The 18965-nt window shown below is 36.5% G+C and overlaps 1 protein-coding gene across 3 annotated transcripts in view; it reads right to left on the bottom strand.

The window, feature by feature from the left end:
• Positions 1-18965, bottom strand: part of ankrd13b (ankyrin repeat domain 13B) — a 59123-nt gene that overhangs the window by 21299 nt on the left and 18859 nt on the right. For all 3 annotated transcript variants that reach the window (XR_012390552.1, XM_017350985.4, NM_001030229.2), the window contains exons 2-9: positions 10862-10997; positions 8665-8789; positions 8193-8238; positions 5694-5837; positions 5240-5462; positions 4460-4526; positions 1759-1840; positions 84-148 (exon numbers count right to left, since the gene is read on the bottom strand). Coding sequence is in view for 2 of the 3 variants with exons in the window: in XM_017350985.4 (XP_017206474.1) it covers positions 84-148; positions 1759-1840; positions 4460-4526; positions 5240-5462; positions 5694-5837; positions 8193-8238; positions 8665-8789; positions 10862-10997 (888 nt within the window). In the remaining variant the exon portion in view is untranslated. The remainder of the gene's footprint in view (positions 1-83; positions 149-1758; positions 1841-4459; positions 4527-5239; positions 5463-5693; positions 5838-8192; positions 8239-8664; positions 8790-10861; positions 10998-18965) is intronic.

Genomic DNA, 18965 nt, shown 5'->3' with positions numbered 1-18965 from the left:
GTGACATAAAACCAGAAAGGCACTTCAGAAGTCTTGATAATAAATCAATGAAAATCTTGGTGGGCTCCCATTGTTAGACTCACGCCATTGTTAGGCCCCATGTGCTGTTCAGCGATACCCAGGAAGGATTGCAGAGGTGTCTTGCCGCCTGTGACAAAAACACAACACACAGCAGGTCAGATTACAGAGGACTAGCAGAATCCCAAGTATCTGTGTTACATCACAGTAACGATAGATCAGACAAAGACACTGCTTGTTTGGGAATAATCTGAGTGGGCGTTGAAATAATGAATCATCATCATATTCACTATGGCATGCCCCACAATGCACACGGCCACTGTGTTATGCTGAGGAAAATCAATCAATCAACAGCATTTGCGCTTCGTAAAAAGTTTTTAATCTGTATTTTGTTCTAAATCTTCATTTTAATGCTTTTGTTCACCAATGCTGCATTAAACAAAAAGTGAGTAAAATATTTAGCACTGTGTGATGTAGCAATGTTGTGATTTAGCAATGTGATGACAAAGCAGAATTTTCAGTATCATACTCGTTTTCAGAGATGCGATTCTTCAGTAATCCTTTAAGTATGATAAATTGTTGCTTAAAAAAACACTCATAGAGTTTTATGAAATCTGCTTTATTTTTATCAACACCTATAACAGAGGCCAGCTAGTGAAGTGCTGTACAGGTAAACCTCATTCCTCTAACCTTAAAAGGTGCTCTAGTAGTGACAGAAGCTAAGCGCCATGGTCTTACTATTCCAAGTGTAACCCACCGGTCCTACTGCACCCAAACCGGTCTGAGCTGGGATCGAACTGGTGATTATTTGTATGGGAGTTGGTTGCTCTAACAAGGAGGCTAAAGACCATGGCCCCTAACGTCTGCTGCTAGAGCTCCTTTTGATGTCAGAGGAGTGAGTTTTACGTGCACAGCACTTCCCTAGCTGGCCTCTGTTACACTCAGCCCCCTAAACCTCACTCCCATCCTAGACGAGCCCCCGATTGTAACCCACCTGTAATACTGCACCCAGCCCGGTTTATGCTGGGATCAAACCGGCAATTCTTAGAATGGGAGTCGGTTGCTCTAACAAGGAGGCTAAAGACCATGGCCCCTAACGTCTGTCGCTAGAGCTCCTTTTGATGTCAGAGGAGTGAGGTTTACTTGCACAGCACTTCGCTAGCTGGCCTTTGTTACACTCAGCCCCCTAAACCCCTCTACCATCCCAGACAAACCCCCAATTGTAACCCTACTGGTCCTACTATGGGAGTCGGTTGCTCTAACAAGGAGGCTGAAGATCAAGGCCCCTAGCTGGCCTCTGTTACACACTATTTTTCTCTTTTGACCTTTCTTGACTCTGCTTTTAGTCAAATTTAATCCAAGTATATTTGTATATCGCTTTTCACAATAATTATTGCCTCAAAGCAGCTTTTCAGAAGGTGCACATTATCGCATTACAATAAAAATCAGAAGAGTCAAGGTTATTAGTTACTATAACTTTATTAGTTATTAATAACTTTTTACCAATAGTAATTTATTAGTAATTAATAACTAATTACTAATAACTTTATCAGTTAAAGTTATTCTATCAAAATGCTCATGAAATGTATTACTTTGGCAAGTACTGTAATGTTCTACTGTACAATTTCTTTAAGTTCAACTGAACATTTCTATTAAAATACCGTTTTATTTATACAAAATATATTCCATACCCCCATTTAAGTGCTACAACCCTACATTTATCCCTCCACAATGTTGTACCTTTGGGTTTTGTTTTGTGCTGGTCTGTAAGATGGTCGGTACGCGTTCGTGTGATCAGTTCAACATTAGAGGCACAGTAAACCTAAAGCAAAGACAAACAAGAAAATATAAGTTTAGTTCACAAGCTTTATATAATTTGAAGCAGTCTGGTTTTGTCGTGTCGCCACTGCATGCTGCTTCACAGCAACCGGATCTTTACTAATCAGGTCAACGGATGAAAGTGTGTGAAAGTTTGCTACTGTGTAACACTAAGCGAATCAAGGCATAAGTGTATGAATATTAATTGGGTCACAGAGATGTTGCTTGGTAACCTTCCAGAAGTGTCCAGTCAAGTACCTTAATTAATATTCATGAGCCAAGCCTTCACCCGTAGCTGGATTTGTCAATTTGCCAGCTAATTAGCGCACAATTTAAAAGGCTTCCAATTATAGCCATGGATAACTGTCAAGATACATAAAGATATTCAGCTTGGAGAAGGTTTATCAACTGAGGTGTTTAATTTCTGTCGTCATGCATCAATACATCTTGCTTATAAATTCATTTGTTTTTAATTGAATTGTTCCATGCTTGTCCATACATATGCAAAACAAGGCAAGTTTAAGTGTATAGCTCTTTTCATCATTAACAGTTTCAGAGCAGCTTTACAGAAAATGATGATCCTGATGTTTTTAATAGCTTAACCAACCAAATATACGATTGTATGTGGGTCAGAGGCAAGATATTGGTGTCTGCATCTAATCACATTAAAAAATTACAACTTTTGCAAAAATAAAATGTCAAAATATGGATAAAATACATTTCTATTGTCATTCTGTGTAACATTTATGTCAAAATAAAACACTTATTCTATACCTGGGGTCCGTTCTTTGTACATGGAATACTCTATTAGCTGGATTTGGTTATCGACGATTTGACACGATTCAGGATTTTTTCGTTCTTTAAAGCTCATCCGAGAGTTGTTATCGTAGCAACAGTTTTGATAGTTAGGATTAGATCGGGTCATTCAAGCAAAGGTAATGCTGAAAGTATGTACCAAATTCTGATATTTTCTTACAGTATTAATTATATATAATATTACAGTAATATATACATATATATATATATAAGTTTATATAAGTTTAAAAATATATAAATAAAACTTATGCAATCTGCACATCTAAACAAAAGTAATAATGTCATGGGGTGATTCTCTTTAAAGGGATCAAATTAGAACATTTATTAATATAGACATTTATTAATTAATTAATTAATTAATATTGATAAATACAAACGTGTACTATTTTAAAGCACCAGCTTTAGTACAATTTGTGTATTATAGTAAACATGTACATTATCCCACTTTTTTAAAGGAATAATAATTTATGCAGTCTTGCACATGTTTTGACAACTAATATGACAATGATCTGATTTATACAGCATGTTATTCCTTATGCCAATTAAGAAGCTTGAATAGGCCTAGACTACTATAATAAAGAAAATCCGCTCTAAATGTAAAACATAATAAATTTCTAAATACTCTCAACACATGAAAGTGTCTGCAGCCCACAACAAAGGTGTAAAGTTATTGTGCATCATATTTGATGTAATTTTGCTCACATGGATAATTGAATATTAATCAGGTGATGTCAATATGCTGCTGCACCCTCAGCCAATCATTGCATTGCTGATCCTGATTTCGAGGATCAATAGATCTGTCCTTCACAACACACGCAACGATCTCAGATCAGTTTATCCAGATATTTTAATCTGATTCCAGCCTTGGTTGAATTGACCAGAGATCAGTTATCAAGATTAAAAGATCCAGGATCTTCTAATCATCTTAGATAATTTAAGCCAGGTAAGAAGAACGGATCCCTGCAATCAATAAAAAATACTAAGTTATTTCTAAATTTGATTATTTTTTAAAAGAATAAAAATGTCTTGCAAGAAAATGATTTTTGTTCAAAACTGACACCATTTTTGGTAAATAAGGTATTGTTAGACCGAATGACAATTCATGGTAAGAATGTATGACCCCTTTTCATCCTTGACCCATACAGTATTTGTGGATAAAGTTAGACATACTAAAACCGAAGACTAAGTTATTAGCCCTCCTGTGAAATATTATTTCATTTTCAAACATTTCCCAAGTAATATTTAACAGATCAATTATATTTTTTTCTAAGTATTTCTTTTTCTTAAAGAGAAAGTAATATTCCTTTTAGTTTGGCAGGAAAAAAGAAATCATAAATATGTAAAATCTGCTAAAGTCTTTTTTTTTTTCAAATGGCAACAGAACAACACTGTTGCCCTTGCCTAATTAACCTAAGCTGCTTATTTAATTAGCCAAAGCCTTTAAATGGCACTTTAAGCTGAATAATATCTTGCAAAATAGATTGTCATCATAGCAATGACAAAATATATTAGTTATTAGAAATTAGTTATTAAAATTATTCTGTTTAAAAATTCTCAACAAATATCTCTGTTTAGCAGCACTAAGAAAATATTTTAAAAATAAATTAATTATAACAGAAGGGCTAGCATTTGTGTCCTCAACTGCATATGTGCAATTGTACATAAAAGTGCTAATATAGATCCATCAGGCAGCTGAGATTTGATGTTATCAGCACAAAATGTGAGACCAAATTTTCATCACTGTCAGACATACACTGTCAAACTATTGGACCCCAATGTATATGTTTTATTGGAACAAAAGCCTTACCTTTGATTCATAGCCATTCACCACCTCTGTTTTCTCACTCCTCCAGCCAAGAATTCCTGTTTTATTCCTGTAGAGACATCCGGACATGTTACACTCTATAAAATGCTGGGTTGTTGTAAGTTACCCAAGGTTGAGTCAAATATGAACTATCTCAATATTGTGTTTTTTTTTCCAATTCATTTTAAATGACTATTATTAACTATTAATATTGACCATTAACTCAATGGTTGGCATTGTCGGTAACACTTTACAATAAGGTTGTATTAGTTATTTGTTAGATACTTCAATTACTAACATGAACACAAAATGAACAATACATTTATTACAGTATTTGTTCATGTTAGTTAGCTTCAGTTAATGGAAATACAGTTGTTCATTGTTAGTTCATGTCAACTCACAGTGCATTAACTAATACCAAGCATGAACTTGGATGTTACTAATGGATTATTAAATGTTAAACTATGATTATTAATGATTTGCAAGTACTGTTCATACTTGTTAGTAAATATATTAGCTAACATTAACTAATGAGACATTTTAAAGTGTGAACGCATTGTCCATATTAGACCCAACCTTGGGTTACAGCAAGCCAACATTTTTAAGACTGTACCAGGTGGCCACCATGCAAACAGGGGTGAATCCAATATCACACATGATTAAGTTTACCCCAAAAATGCTTGCTCGCACTTTTGGATTTACTGTAAAGCCACAATAAATGGTTTTGACACCTGTGTTGTTCAACATTTGAATTGCCCACTTAATTGATTGTTATGTGCTCACCTCTCAAAGGAGATGTTCTTAGTGTCCAGCTGAGTGGCCACTACTGGTGCAGATAGACGGGCCGCTACCTGTTCATCGCTAGGCTGCAGCGCCCCTAAAAGGTTCAAAGAGGTTGTGCAGGATTTGGGGGAGGGCGAGCTGGGAGAGGAAGAGATGCACGGCAGCGTCTCGCAAAACACCAGCTGTCTGTCATGATCCACCTCCATTACCATGGCATTGGAGTCTGAATGACAGGTGGAGAGAGAGAGAGCCAATTAGAGACTGTGGCGAAGTGAGACTCAGGGTTGTTTCTATGCCAATGATGGCTTGTTTGAAAGAACACCAAGCCGAGAGGTGGCATCAACAACAAAAGTGGAGATCAAATCCAAATTGGATTTAAAGGTAACAGGGAGAGAGAAAAAAAATAAAGGCTTGTGAAGGCAGAAAATAAAGCCATCTGGGCTATTGAACGCACCTTGACCCCTGAATATGAAGCTGCGATTGCCTCTTTGCCAGGTCATTTGCTCAAATCCCATGAGTGTTGTGTCCACCCGCAGGCACTGGCCGCTCTTCCACACTCGATATGTGTCACTCGGACAGATGCGTGACACCAGAGGAACTAAAAACAGAGAGGTCAACAATAGCAGGACATGAGGATGTGGAAAAGGAAGGCCTTGTCCAAATATTTACTTAGTGTTTGTAATGCACACATCTATCCAGAGTATTACATTTCACTTCGTTTCATTGATTGTTATTCCTGCAAAACCATATATGAGAGGGAAAATTCTGACTCATGCTAATTTCTGACAATTGTGGCCACAAGTCTTTATTTCAAAGGAATGGAATTTGTTTGTGTTAACACACAGTTAACACAGAACAAAAAGAACAACAGCCAATGAAATTACTGTATTAGAGAGAATATTTGCATTTGCAATATATCAGTTATATATATACAATATATTAATAATTCTATTATACATACATATATTAATTCTTTCGGTCGGTTGGCATCCGTTTTCAATTTAGAAATTTGAATATCATGACCTGTGTGTTTTGTATCACTAAAACAATGTTCGTTCTCAAAGCATATAAACCCTGTTTGCATGAGGTGCACTGCTGTCGGCTCTTAATGTTATGTATATTAAAAATTTATTAAATCTAAACTTGTCATTTGGCCATATTCCATCAAAATGTGACAGTGCACCACCTTGGCTCCACAGCAACACACCCTCAATATAATAAAAATGCAGTATCGGTTTTAAAAAAATCAGTCAGACAACACCTAGAAGAATATATTCAGCCCCTCCCCCCTTTGAATATATTTTGTTGATTACTACCGAAGCTTTGAAGCTTTAAAAATGGTACACAGACCAGCCCTTATACAAACATCAGATCTCGTTTATTTGTGGAAAAACAGACATATCACTTTGTAAAAACTAATTTCAGGGAGGCACCCACCATCTAATGCTTATTCTCTATTGCCTCCATTTTTTCAGAGATATTGTATCTAATTTGTGGGCATCAGGGAGCCACTATGAAAATGTGTGAGACTCCCATCACAACATCAAACCATGTGTGACCTTGTATACAAAAGAAACATTTTTAACACAGATTGTCACATGGCTACGCAGTGTGTGTTGATAAAGTCAAAATTTGCATTTAGCTAATTTTGGCAAAGATTGCCTTACTTCAATCCAAAATAAAACAATAGTGAACTCCTCCCTGCAAATTTTTATCATCTGAAGATGTTTGACCAATAGTTAACTGATACATCAGGGCCTTTTCTGTATTTGCAGTAGGTGAAAACAAAATTTAATCAGTGCTACCTGAGGCAGCAGATAAAAAAGGCCTTCCCTTTTGCCAAATACAAGGCCATTCCTAGTGATCCATTTTAAATACCATCTTGGTGCTTTAGCAAACTTTTAGTCACGATGTTATTGCATTCTGTTGCACCCAGAGGTACAAATTCAGTGACTAAACGTTTAGTGAAAGCGAGGTTTTTCAGCTCTCTGAATACAGTGTTTTGTCAAAACTGAGGTGAAACACTGAAAGAAATACTGGAAGAATCAGTGTATACTCCTGCCCACTTTGATTGGGATTCAAACTGGCATTTCAGGAATAAATATAGGCATACTAATAAAGATTGACTAATAAAGACTCATCAGTCACTAATGCAGCTCTTGAGGAGAGTGAAGTTTAACACTTACAAACTCCAATAGTAATTCAGCGACAGTTTCCGACACCTGTGTAAACTGGAGGACACTGATGTGTGCTGCACCAGGTAGCCAATGGTCGATCAGTAAACTCACAAATGTGCTTAAAAATATTTGCGAAGTGATAGCTATCACATGTTACTATGAGCTATTAGATATGCCCATGCCATTAACCTGCATAGTCTTTCTCTTTCTCTCACTCTGTCTGCCTGTCTCTGATTCAAAGTGGAGAGATTTATGTCGTATTCAGTCAAACATTGTGCTGCATAGAGCAGTACTTGTTTTAATGTGGCTACATCTTTGCAAATGACCATAGAATAAGACAGATAATCAACAGCTTGCCATGCGTTAAAGGATTTTAAATGCACTTTACATCTCTGCTTCATGTCAAAGCAGTTCTTTTACTTCCCTTGGTGCATTTCAAATCTGTTGCCCTATCCCTTACTAATATATGTACAAGAAATTGGGGGGAAAAACACAAATATCCATGTAAAAACTTCTATTGTGCCGCAAAACCACCCCAGACCTACCTTAAAGAGTACCATCGTAGCTGTATGGCACGTTCAGTATATATAATGTTTTTAAAAAGACGCCTCAAAGTATGACGTCATATTGCAGTGGCCACAGGGATTTTCGTGTGACTGTGGCTTTATGTTGCATTCAAGGTACACATCTGATCAGAATTCAATAGCATGACCTTTAGCATTGCCAGCGCTTTTTAAGCATACCATTTACGCCACATTACTAGAGATAAGACCTACCCCAACTGGTAAACTCCCATTTCATCTCCACGTAAAAATCCTGTGCCTGAAAGACAGGAGGCAGAGAGAAGGTTAGAGTGAATGTGAGCGTACAGTGGGAGGGCGAAAGAAAGAGACGGATCGCTCTGCAGGGAAAGACATGAATAATAAAACTCTTAGAGAGATGAGGACCGGGGAGAACCAGAGAGCTCGCACATCCATCACAAACAAAAGGGAAAAGAGCTGCAGGGGTGCCTGGGGTTGAAGAAAACTGCTGCGGAAAGGGCATAAAAAGAGAGATCTCACAAACCACATAGATAAAGCCAGCAGTTTCCCGTAAAGCTTTGTTTGTGTGTCTGTATGTGTGAATCTGCTGGAATGAAGGGCTCAGGTGTGCAGGCAGCAGGTGGCTGTTCAGATGCTGTTTGTTAAGCTGCTGGTTTGTTTTGTCATTAGCAGGTTCAGGGTTTATTAAGGCGCATCTGGGGCTGACCTGTCGGAGTCTCTCCAGCAGACGCGGGATCCCTGCCAGTCGTTTAGTGGTACGCTGGTAGTCACGGTAACGCAGCGCCAGCCGTACCAGCTCTGGGTTACGTGTGCTGATGGCTTCCTGCAACACTGAGAGACACAAGGTAAAGTTTAATGATCTGTTCGACAATAGAAGAGTACTTTACTTCACTACTGGGTTTAAGTATATTTGTACTTTATTGGAGTGCTTTATTGTAATTAGTGTTAATTTTAGGAAACTTTGACTTTCACTTTACTACATTTCACGATGATGTTGTTTTTAACAGCAGAAACTGTCACCCATTCTGACACATGAGAGGTTCATAAATCATCTAATTCTTATCAATGTATGAAATTGGTTCACAAATCACGCTGAGCAATTCATTTGTGATCTGAACAGATAGGATTGTATGTGTTAACAACTCACTGATTCATATGATTTGTTGATTAGTCTACTGGGCCCGGTTTTTCAAAAGTAATCCACTAGGATGCTGGATAAAGGATTGGATAAAATCTCAAAAATGAATTTTTCAAAAGAAAAAATGGATTATATAATTGGATTAGATCACACAATCCAATCTTGGTTTTGAAAAACTGGTTTAAAAAGTAAGCTGGATTACGTGATCACAAAACGCAAAAAAGGAAAGGGGTCTGGCTGCAGGCCTGGTGCAGTGCAATCTGGGCTGCATCCAACGCTTTTTAATGGGCTCACCTAACCCCAATCCTAACCCTACCCGTCACAGTGATGTCACTAGCTCCATTTTAGTGCATTGTGTCTGACATTGCATCGCTGAGTGATGCAGTCTCAGCTTGCATCATAAAGGCTGCATCCAGAAACTATTGAAAAAAGCATTACTAAATCCGGATCAATTTTATCCGAATTAAACCTTTTAAAAAACCAGGCCCTGGATTCACTGATTCAAATAATTTGTTCGAAGTGAGTCTACAGTTAATGATTCCCTGATTCAAAGGATTTGTTCAGCGAGTCTACAGTTAATGACTCAATGATTCAAATTATTTGTTCAGAGTGAGTCTACCATTAACGATTCACTGATTCAAATGATTTGTTAAGAGTGAGTTTACAGTTAACGATTTGCTGATTCAAATGATTTGATCAGTCTAACAGTTAATGATTCACTGATTAAACTGATTTGACCCGAGTGAATAACAGTTAACAGTTCACTGATCTACAAATGAGTCTACAAATGATTCACTGATTCAAATGATTGTTTTTATTTTATTTTTTTTTATTCAAATGATTGTTCAGAGTGAGTCCACAGTTAACGATTAACTGATTCAAATGATTTGATCAGAGCGAGTCTACAGTTAACAATTCACTGATTCAAATGATTTGATCAGAGCGAGTCTACAATTAACGATTCACTAATTCAAATGCTTTGATCCAAGTGACTCTAACAGTAAAAAATTAACTGATTCAAATGATCTGTTCAGAGCATATCTACAGTTAATGACTTTCTGATTTGAATAATCTGTTCAGAGCGAGTCTACAGTTAATGATTTAATGATTCAAATGATCAGTTTAGAGTGAGTCTACAGCAAATGATTCTGATTTTAATGATCATTTAAGAGGAGGTCTACAGTTAATAATTCGATTTAATTTAAATGATCTTAGAGTGAATCTAACAACTAATAATAAACAGATTCAAATGATTTGTTCAGAGCAAGTCTTCACTTAATGTCTCTGATTTAAATGATCAGATTAGAGTTTGAGTGAGTTCAAGTTAATGATTGAAATGATCAGTTCAGAATGAGTCTACAGTTTACGATTCAATGATTCAACTGATCAGTTCAAAGTGAGTCTACAGTTAATAACTCTAATCCACTGATCAGTAAAGAGCAAGTCTAAAGTTAACAATTCTCATTGATTCAAATGATCCAGTGAGAGAAATTCTATCATCAATATCACAATTGAATGCATTTTCACTGCTGCTGTAACACATAATATTTTAAAGATTTTGCCATATGTTTTGTATATTTAAAACTGAATTAAACACTCTCTTCAATGAAAGGTTTTTCACTCTGGACAGTATGAGTTTTAGATTACCAATAAAACTAATTTGACAATTGCTATTACTGTAAGTAACCTTCAGCTTAAAATATTGGCTAGAATTAATGCAGGCCTACCCAAATTGCAAAGCAGCTAGAGTGTTTTGCATTTTTACCTGTCCAACCGTTTCTGTTTTCTTTGCTGACATCGGCTCCATGCTGAACTAGCAAACGGGCACATTCTAAATGACCCAGCGTCACTGCAAGGTGCAAAGGAGTCCGGCCCCGTGGGTCCAACACTTCCAAATCGACCTTTAAGACAGAGAGAGATTCATTTTATTGACCACTTCATGCAGTAAAATATTTCACAAACACTATTTTCTCTTTCTGGTGTAAAATAGAAATCTGTCAGAGCTGTGGCCTTGGGGCTGATGCATGTTCAAAAGAACTGAATTATATCCCAGCCTAGCACTATTCTATCACCTCAAATTATTTCTCTCTGCAATTCTATTAATCGGTGTAAAGAGTTTAGAGTTATCTTTAATGTTTCATGCTCATCGTCACTGTAACTTCACTAGCTGTTGATTTCTATAAATAAATATTATGCAAATTATCAGCTCGTTGTTTACTGTGCACTGCATTGTTTTTGTTAGTTAAGTCATCTGTGTTTGTTTGTTTAGGTATGTGTCAGATGCTGGTATACTGTTGATTTGGATGTGTCTGAGATGTCTGAGACTCAAAGATTACGTACATACTGACAGGTTTTTTGGATGTTTATGTAAATAAACAACATTTTAAGGGCCTGAAAATTAAATGATTTAAAAACTGGATTCAGAGTGATGGTAAACAAAACTATCATAATTTCTGCAACTTCTAGAGTTCACACTTAGAAGATGATTGATTATAAAGCTTGTTTGGCATGCTGTCCCGGTAGAAAGCCCTGAGCTCGGGGCTCCCTCCCATTTGGAAGGCGAGAGTGGAGTTTGAGCTCAGGTAGATCTCGAGAACTCCCTTGCTGTAGTAGCTAATGAACAGATAGGGATTGCTCTGAAGAGATAACTACTAATATGAGCATGTCTATGGTGCCAATTTGGATTAGTTAATTAACTTAGGTTGCATGTTTTTGGATGGTGGGAGGAAACCAGGGAAGCCGGGGGAAACCCACGTGAGCACAGGAAGAACATGTAAACTCCGCACAGAAACGTCGGCTGGCTTGGTAAGGACTATAACCAGTGACGTTCTTGCTGTGAGGCAACAGTGCTAACCACTGGGCCACTGTACCACCCATCTAGGAAAGTAGGTGGAGTAGGGGTGGAAGGAGAGTTCTTTAAAACGAAGATGGCTGTTATATGGAACTTAGGGTATTTATAGTGGCTTAGGAATTGTCTGATTGGTGAATCATAAATTGGAAAATGCGGGACCAGGCACAAGCAATCATAAGCACGTGATCCTCTCGAAATTAGTTTAGAAATAAACTTCACTTTGTGAAAACTGTGACATCTAATATACACATGCATATTACATATGAACTACAGGACCATTTGGGCACACTAGGTAGATGGCATACCGTCGCCTTGAAGTTATAAGGTTCTATCTGCTTTCTAAATGATTGAGATATTAAACTTCAAAGTTTTTGCATTCCATACAGCAAACAATATGTGTGTAACAGTTCTCTTTCATTCATTAACATGACAGAGACCCTAAATGCACTCTACATGTAAATGATCAAAAATCTCTTCAATTTGCAAGTTGGGGTAAAATAAACAGGGCAAACGCAGATAGAATCCTCCTAATTCTAAACAGTCATTTTCTGCTTGGATTTATAAGGTTCTATTTGGCAGATCATTAATTGAAGCATTACATTTCAAGAAATACAATCAGTCTGCTTTATAAAAATAATAATAATAATAATTGGTGTTGTAACAATATGTTGATGTTTGAGAAAGTTACATTTTTGCTTTCTATAATATTTAATGTTTTAGGATGATTATTTTTTCTTTTTCAAATTAAGCATATAAGGCTGTGCTATATTTTGTCCAGTGCAGATGTTACTTTTATGTAATTAATACGGTCATATTAATTTTACTATATGCTTTATATGAATAATTGAATTATATTTATTAAATTATATGCTCCATGAATTAAATTAAGTATTTGTATTAAGTATATAAACACAAATACAAATATGATATATATATATATATATATATATATATATATATATATATATATATATATATATATATATATATATATATATATATATATATATATATATAAATATAAAATTTTTTAATAATTATTTCTTTTTCAACAATGTAAAATTTAACATTTCATCACAATGTCAAATACGTATAAATCATCACATTTACATGCATCTTTTCAGTGTCAGGTTTCTTCTCAATTTTGTGTGGTGCAACATTATTTAGTCGACTGATTTTGTGTTTCTTTCTGGTTTTTCCTGCTGTCATGAAATGAAATACGCTCATTATAAATTCTTCAGCTAAACAAAACTGACTGACTTAATGACTGAGTTTATAGAGAATAAGTATTATAAAAGATGCAAGTACACTTTTATTTTAATAAAGTAGTGCAAATTTTTAAGTTAAAATTTTAACAGATGCTTGTGATGCAGTATTTAGTTCAGAAACTGAGATATGGTTATGTACAGCATATTTATGTACACATACACATAATATATATTGTGTTTGGTCATAACCATTGTCAGCAGCAGACACATGCATCTTAATGATTATCTTATATATTGCTTGCTTCTCCTGTCCAAAAAGACCACAACAATGACAGATAAAAGTAAGAATTAATTTACATTCAATAGATATGTTGTTGCTATAGATACTAATATGGGGGTTTTTAGGTCAATGTTTTGGCTGTCAGTCAACAATTCTCTCTGTCATACAGGAATAGCAAAATGGCCGCTCAATCACTTCTGTTGGCTTCACAGCCTGACAGCAGCTTCAAATGTAATGTTATAGATATATCGGCGATGTGAACAGCTCTGAGCAGAACATCGCGTGTTGTCATCTTGAAATTACAGTAGATATGGTGAGCCTCATTTGCATCATTCACAAATGCCTTCCCGTGGCCTCATGGGATGATAAAGTGCCTAGCAAAGCACACTTCAGAACCTCAATGAAATCAGTAGGTCATCCTAGTATTTTTTATGTACTGTATAAATACTATGAATTGTCTTGTTTTTTTAACTTCAAATTTATTTAATGAGCACAAATTTAGCATACGCCATATCCAAAATGTTTTACAACAAAAATAAATCCAAATTTTATAACAAGAAACCATTTTTCTTTAGGAATTAAGTACATGAATAGCAAGAAAAAAAATGAAGCATGCAAAATAATTTTCACGTGTATATAAAAAGTTTACCAGCTATTCAAAGTAAATACACAGCATCACTCTAATGCCAGAGAGTAAAAAAAAATCCTGTCATGACAACTCTCAGAGAGATTTAATACAGCATGGAACATGCCAATGTTTGGTCTTGGTGGAATAGATCTGCTATGCTGCTGCTGTTGCTGGTTAATGGTGCAGAGCTAGTACTGAGGACTTGCTCCTGCCTATACTATCTGAGATTATAACACACTGCTTCTGCAAACATAACACACATGTAGCAGATCTATACACAGGTGGACCTGGGGTGGAGGAGGGTATTTGAAAACACACTGTAGATTTCTAACACAAACTACACTGAGCTATTTATATGTTGAAGATCAAGCTTATTGGTTGGAGTCATATCAGCAACCAATTAATTATCTTCGCCATGTAGTTGAATGATAGATAGAACTTATCAGTCTGCTCATCCAATAAAGTTTAATGACAGAACGGTGTATAAATTAAAGATGAAAGTCATTAAATTGAAAGTCAGAGGGATCCAAAGTGGCTTTAAACCCCATTAACTTACAAAATATTAAACACCCAGAAAAAAACAAGAATAAAGGATGACAGAATTAAAATTTTTTATGTAAAAATGCTTTACTAGAATGTATGAGAACTATCAGAAAGAATTATGGCCATCTTCTACGTGAAAAAAGGAGCAGATAAAAGTAAGGAAAAGTAAGGCAGAAGAGAAAAAGGGATGGAAAAGTGTAGAGACAGGCAATAATTAACACATGGCTCCTGAACATGACACAGATCGTGCTCACATGACACCCAACAGCCGCAGTGAGATATAGTTCTGCAATCAAACTGAGATGGGCGCTAAGTACACTGTGATTCCACGCTTGTAAAAACCAGCCATACTGTTTCCTTCAACTCTTACATGATTGAAGGCTCCCAATTTGAGCCAATCAACTATACCCATAAAAATAATGCTACAGTAATTTATAGGATATAAATAATATAAGAATACCCTACCTGACAAAAGTCTATTAACTTGACTTAGTTGATTATTTGGTATCTGAAGTAGGGCAAAGGCCTCTAGATTAAGCTTATTTTACCAAAATAAAATATGATCTTGCCTTGATTTTTAACTATTTAATTAGGACAGTAAGGCTTACACAAAAGTCTTGTCATTTAACAGAAATCAAGAACAGTAAGGAATATAAAGACATGGTGCAGTGGGAAAATAATTCATACTGTGTATGACTCCCATCAGCTTGGACAACTGCATCCATACTGATAAAGTCATCTGGAATGGCAAAGAAAGCATCTTGCAGGACTTCCAGAGTTCATGCTCAAAAATGTTCATGTCTGGTGACTGTGCTGGCCAACTCTGGAGCACCTTGACATTCTTTGCTTTCAGGAACTTTGATGTGAAGGCTGAAGTATGAGAAGGAGCGCTATCCTGTGGAAGAATTTGCCCTCTCCTGTGGTTTGTAATGTAAACTGTTGATGTTGCCATCCACTCTGCAGATCTCTTGCACACCCCTGATACTGAATGTAACCCCAAACCATGATTTTTCCTTCACCAAACTTGACTGATTTCTATGAGAATCTTAGGTACGAGCAGGTTCCAATAGTTCTTCTGATTATTTGTGAGGAGTGTGATGCAGTTCAACCGATGATTCATCAGAAAAATCTGCCTTCTGCCACTTTTCCAAATGATCAACTAGAAGTCATTATCTGTTGGGCTTACTGCTGAGATCGACGACAAGACTTTTGTCAGGCAGTGTAGTGTTTTTAAAGCGTATGGTACAGTTGTAGATCTAAAGTTGCTATGGTAATACAATAACTATAGTAATAATAAAAAACGTCAATAGAATCTTTAGTATACTACACTATGTATTGAAGATTATCAGTTCACTGTGGTTAATACTACAGTATCCAGCAGCATTTATTGACAGTGTTGTAAATATTCTACTTAGTATAATACACTTTATAAATGACTTTAGTATTTCTTCATGTGAACGTCATCAATAGTTTATGATTCCCCTCTCTCATAATAAGACCATCGCTCACTGTCATCAAAACGAAAGCACAATCATTCCTTTCACCTCCACACTTTTCAGTAAATATGCTTGTGTTTATAGATGCAGGGTGACCCATTAATCATTATTTGATGAGTTGGCCGGCTGTGGTCGTGTCCATATTTATAAGTGCACCCTGGGAAAGCAAGGTCACGACAGGCTGCGCATGGCGAATGGCGTATGTGGAGCAGAAATGAGAGTCAGGACAGCTTTATTTAGGGACTTGTATGTGAGCCATGTTTGCTGTTTTTGATGATGCTTTGCGAATGGGTGTGTGGTAATGGAAACATATTATTACCCCAGGGTTTAAGTTGAGCTGCTTCAGAGTTCTGTACTGTACTGATTAACTTGCTGCACTTATTTACACTTCACACTACACAGTCTGTACTGTATTGTGTGCTTGTTCGTTTCCATGTCTGTGTGTGCATAGTGCATTATTTATCCAGTTAGTGCTGCTAGTGTGGCTACTGCTCATGTAATGTAATGTGTATTTATATAATGCCTTCATCGTGTATGGGGATACACCAAAAGCACTTCACAATCATGACGGAGTCTCTCTACACCACCACCAGTGTGCAGCATTCACAAGGTTGATGTGATGGCAGCCACAGGACAACGTGGAAAGTCAGTGATAGAGCCAATTCGGTAGATGGGGATGATTGGGTGGCCATGATAGGTAAGGGCAGATGGAGGGAATTTGGCCAGGATACTGGGGTTAGACCCCTACTCTTTACGAGAAGTGCCATGGGATTTTTAGGGTGCTTTCACACTTGGTGAAAGCACCCTAAATGTCTCCCCTTGCCACCTCCTCGGTTGGTTTGTGTTCACACTGTCTTTTTTCCCTCTGAACCCCAGTACACCTGCGGACAGGCGGACTCGGGTACGGTTCACGGGTGCACGCCTGAGTTCGGAAGACATGTTCAAACAAGCTAAACATACATCAGCCCTGCTTAGCTTCAGTAAATAAGCTTCAGTCTTGGGCTACAGGGTGATATGGCTGTGCCAAGGCAGTGAACACCTAACTTACCCTAGTAACAGCTCAACATAAAGCTTGTCTACATTTTTTTGAGCATTCAGTTTTTAATTTTCCCCAAGTGAGTGATACATTTATCTTGCAATATATAACTGTAAATTCATGATTACTTGTGGTTGTTCTTCTAACCACTATGTAATACCCATTTGTCAGTAAAAGTTTTACATCATTTAAAATGTAATAAAAATCTAGCATGATCACTAACTCTTTTGAGCGGTTAACTCAACTGTGGCGACCCCTGATAAAGTAGGAAATAAGATATAAATAAGAAAAGAAAGTGAACGATTCACTTTGTCTTTTGTATATTTTTATAAGTACAGTCAGAATTTGTACATTTCAATTTGAACACCAAAATGGTATTTCTCGCTGTGTTATATTGGGGTTTCTCTATATGTGTGTATTTATTTAGTTATTTTTTATTTATTTAGTTATTTATTATTAACCTTTTTAAGTAAGCATATTGACATAATTTAAAAAATAGATAAAAAAAAACTATTTCATATATATATATATATATATATATATATATATATATATATATATATATATATATATATATATAAATTAATATTTATAAATTATTAATAAATAAATTATTATTACAAATATTAATATTGTTATTTTCCTATAATACTGTTATTAATAATAATAATAAATAAATGCAGCCTTGCAGGAGAAGTTTATTTTAAAACATTTTAAAACGTTTCAGCAGGGTGTTTTCACACCTCTACTTTGAAAAAAAGTCAGAAAAGTGGGCGTGTCCAGCTCTGTTTAGGGGGGAGTGTAGGAGGAAGAAAAGTGGGAGGGTGTGGGAGTGTCTATTTGGGCACGTTTCAGAATTTCAGAATCAAAATACACACAGACACACACAGGAGAAAGTGATAGTGTTTAACCTACATGGACATCTGTAGTCGAATTATTTGCCAAATTATTAAATGGTGGACTTTAACTGCAGTTTGGCTGTTTCATTCAGGGAATTCAGTCATCTCCCTCGCGACAAACGAGATATTTGATTCGAGGAACTGCTCTAAGCGTGTATTTTTTATGCAATGTTTGATACCGCACGGCTAATGAGAGAAAAAAAAAACCTCAGCATTTCCCGGAAACTTAGATGCACACGGCAGGTAGCATCAGAAAGCCGCGTGTGTTATTCCGGTCACTAAATGCGGTAAAAACCCTACACGAGGTTAAAGTTTGGTTGTGGTGCTAACATGTTTACAGAGCACTGGTCGCTCACTTACCAAATCTGTAGAGACAGGACAATCAACAGCAACAAGAGCCGCGTCTTTATTAAGAGGAGACTAAAGCGAATCCGGATCTCAGCGTTTGCAGATGAGAACAGCTCTCAGGTAAACAATAACCCTCCTTAGACACGTAAGTTATTGTTGTCGAGCGTCGCGTACACTGTTAATCCACACGTGACTCCAGCTGAGCTCTCACAGAGAGAAAATGAAAACGAAACTTAACGGCAGCAAACAATAAAAGCAACACTTCACGCTTGTTTTGCCAACACAACGTGGCGTCTCTGTCGTGTAAACACTGTGAAAGTAATGAATATTAATGAAGTTGCACAATAAACCGCGCTGATTGGTTTGAACCAAGCCTTACTCATGCATTAATGCAACACACTGTAAGACGTAATAAGACACACTCTGGCACAGGCGTCCAGTCTGCACACTGGAATACAACGCTATTATGTCATGGCCGTGACGCAGCTTCAAAAATTCGTTTCAAGCCGGAAGTACGAATTTGCTTGAAATAACGCAAAAACAACCAATTTACACTTTTTAGTGAAATATAGGTGTCTTA

This window comes from Danio rerio, chromosome 15, assembly GCF_049306965.1.
Source record: "Danio rerio strain Tuebingen ecotype United States chromosome 15, GRCz12tu, whole genome shotgun sequence".
Classification (NCBI taxonomy): Eukaryota; Metazoa; Chordata; class Actinopteri; order Cypriniformes; family Danionidae; genus Danio; species Danio rerio.
Note: the sequence above shows the minus strand (reverse complement) of the source record. Positions and strands in the feature narration are given on the sequence as shown.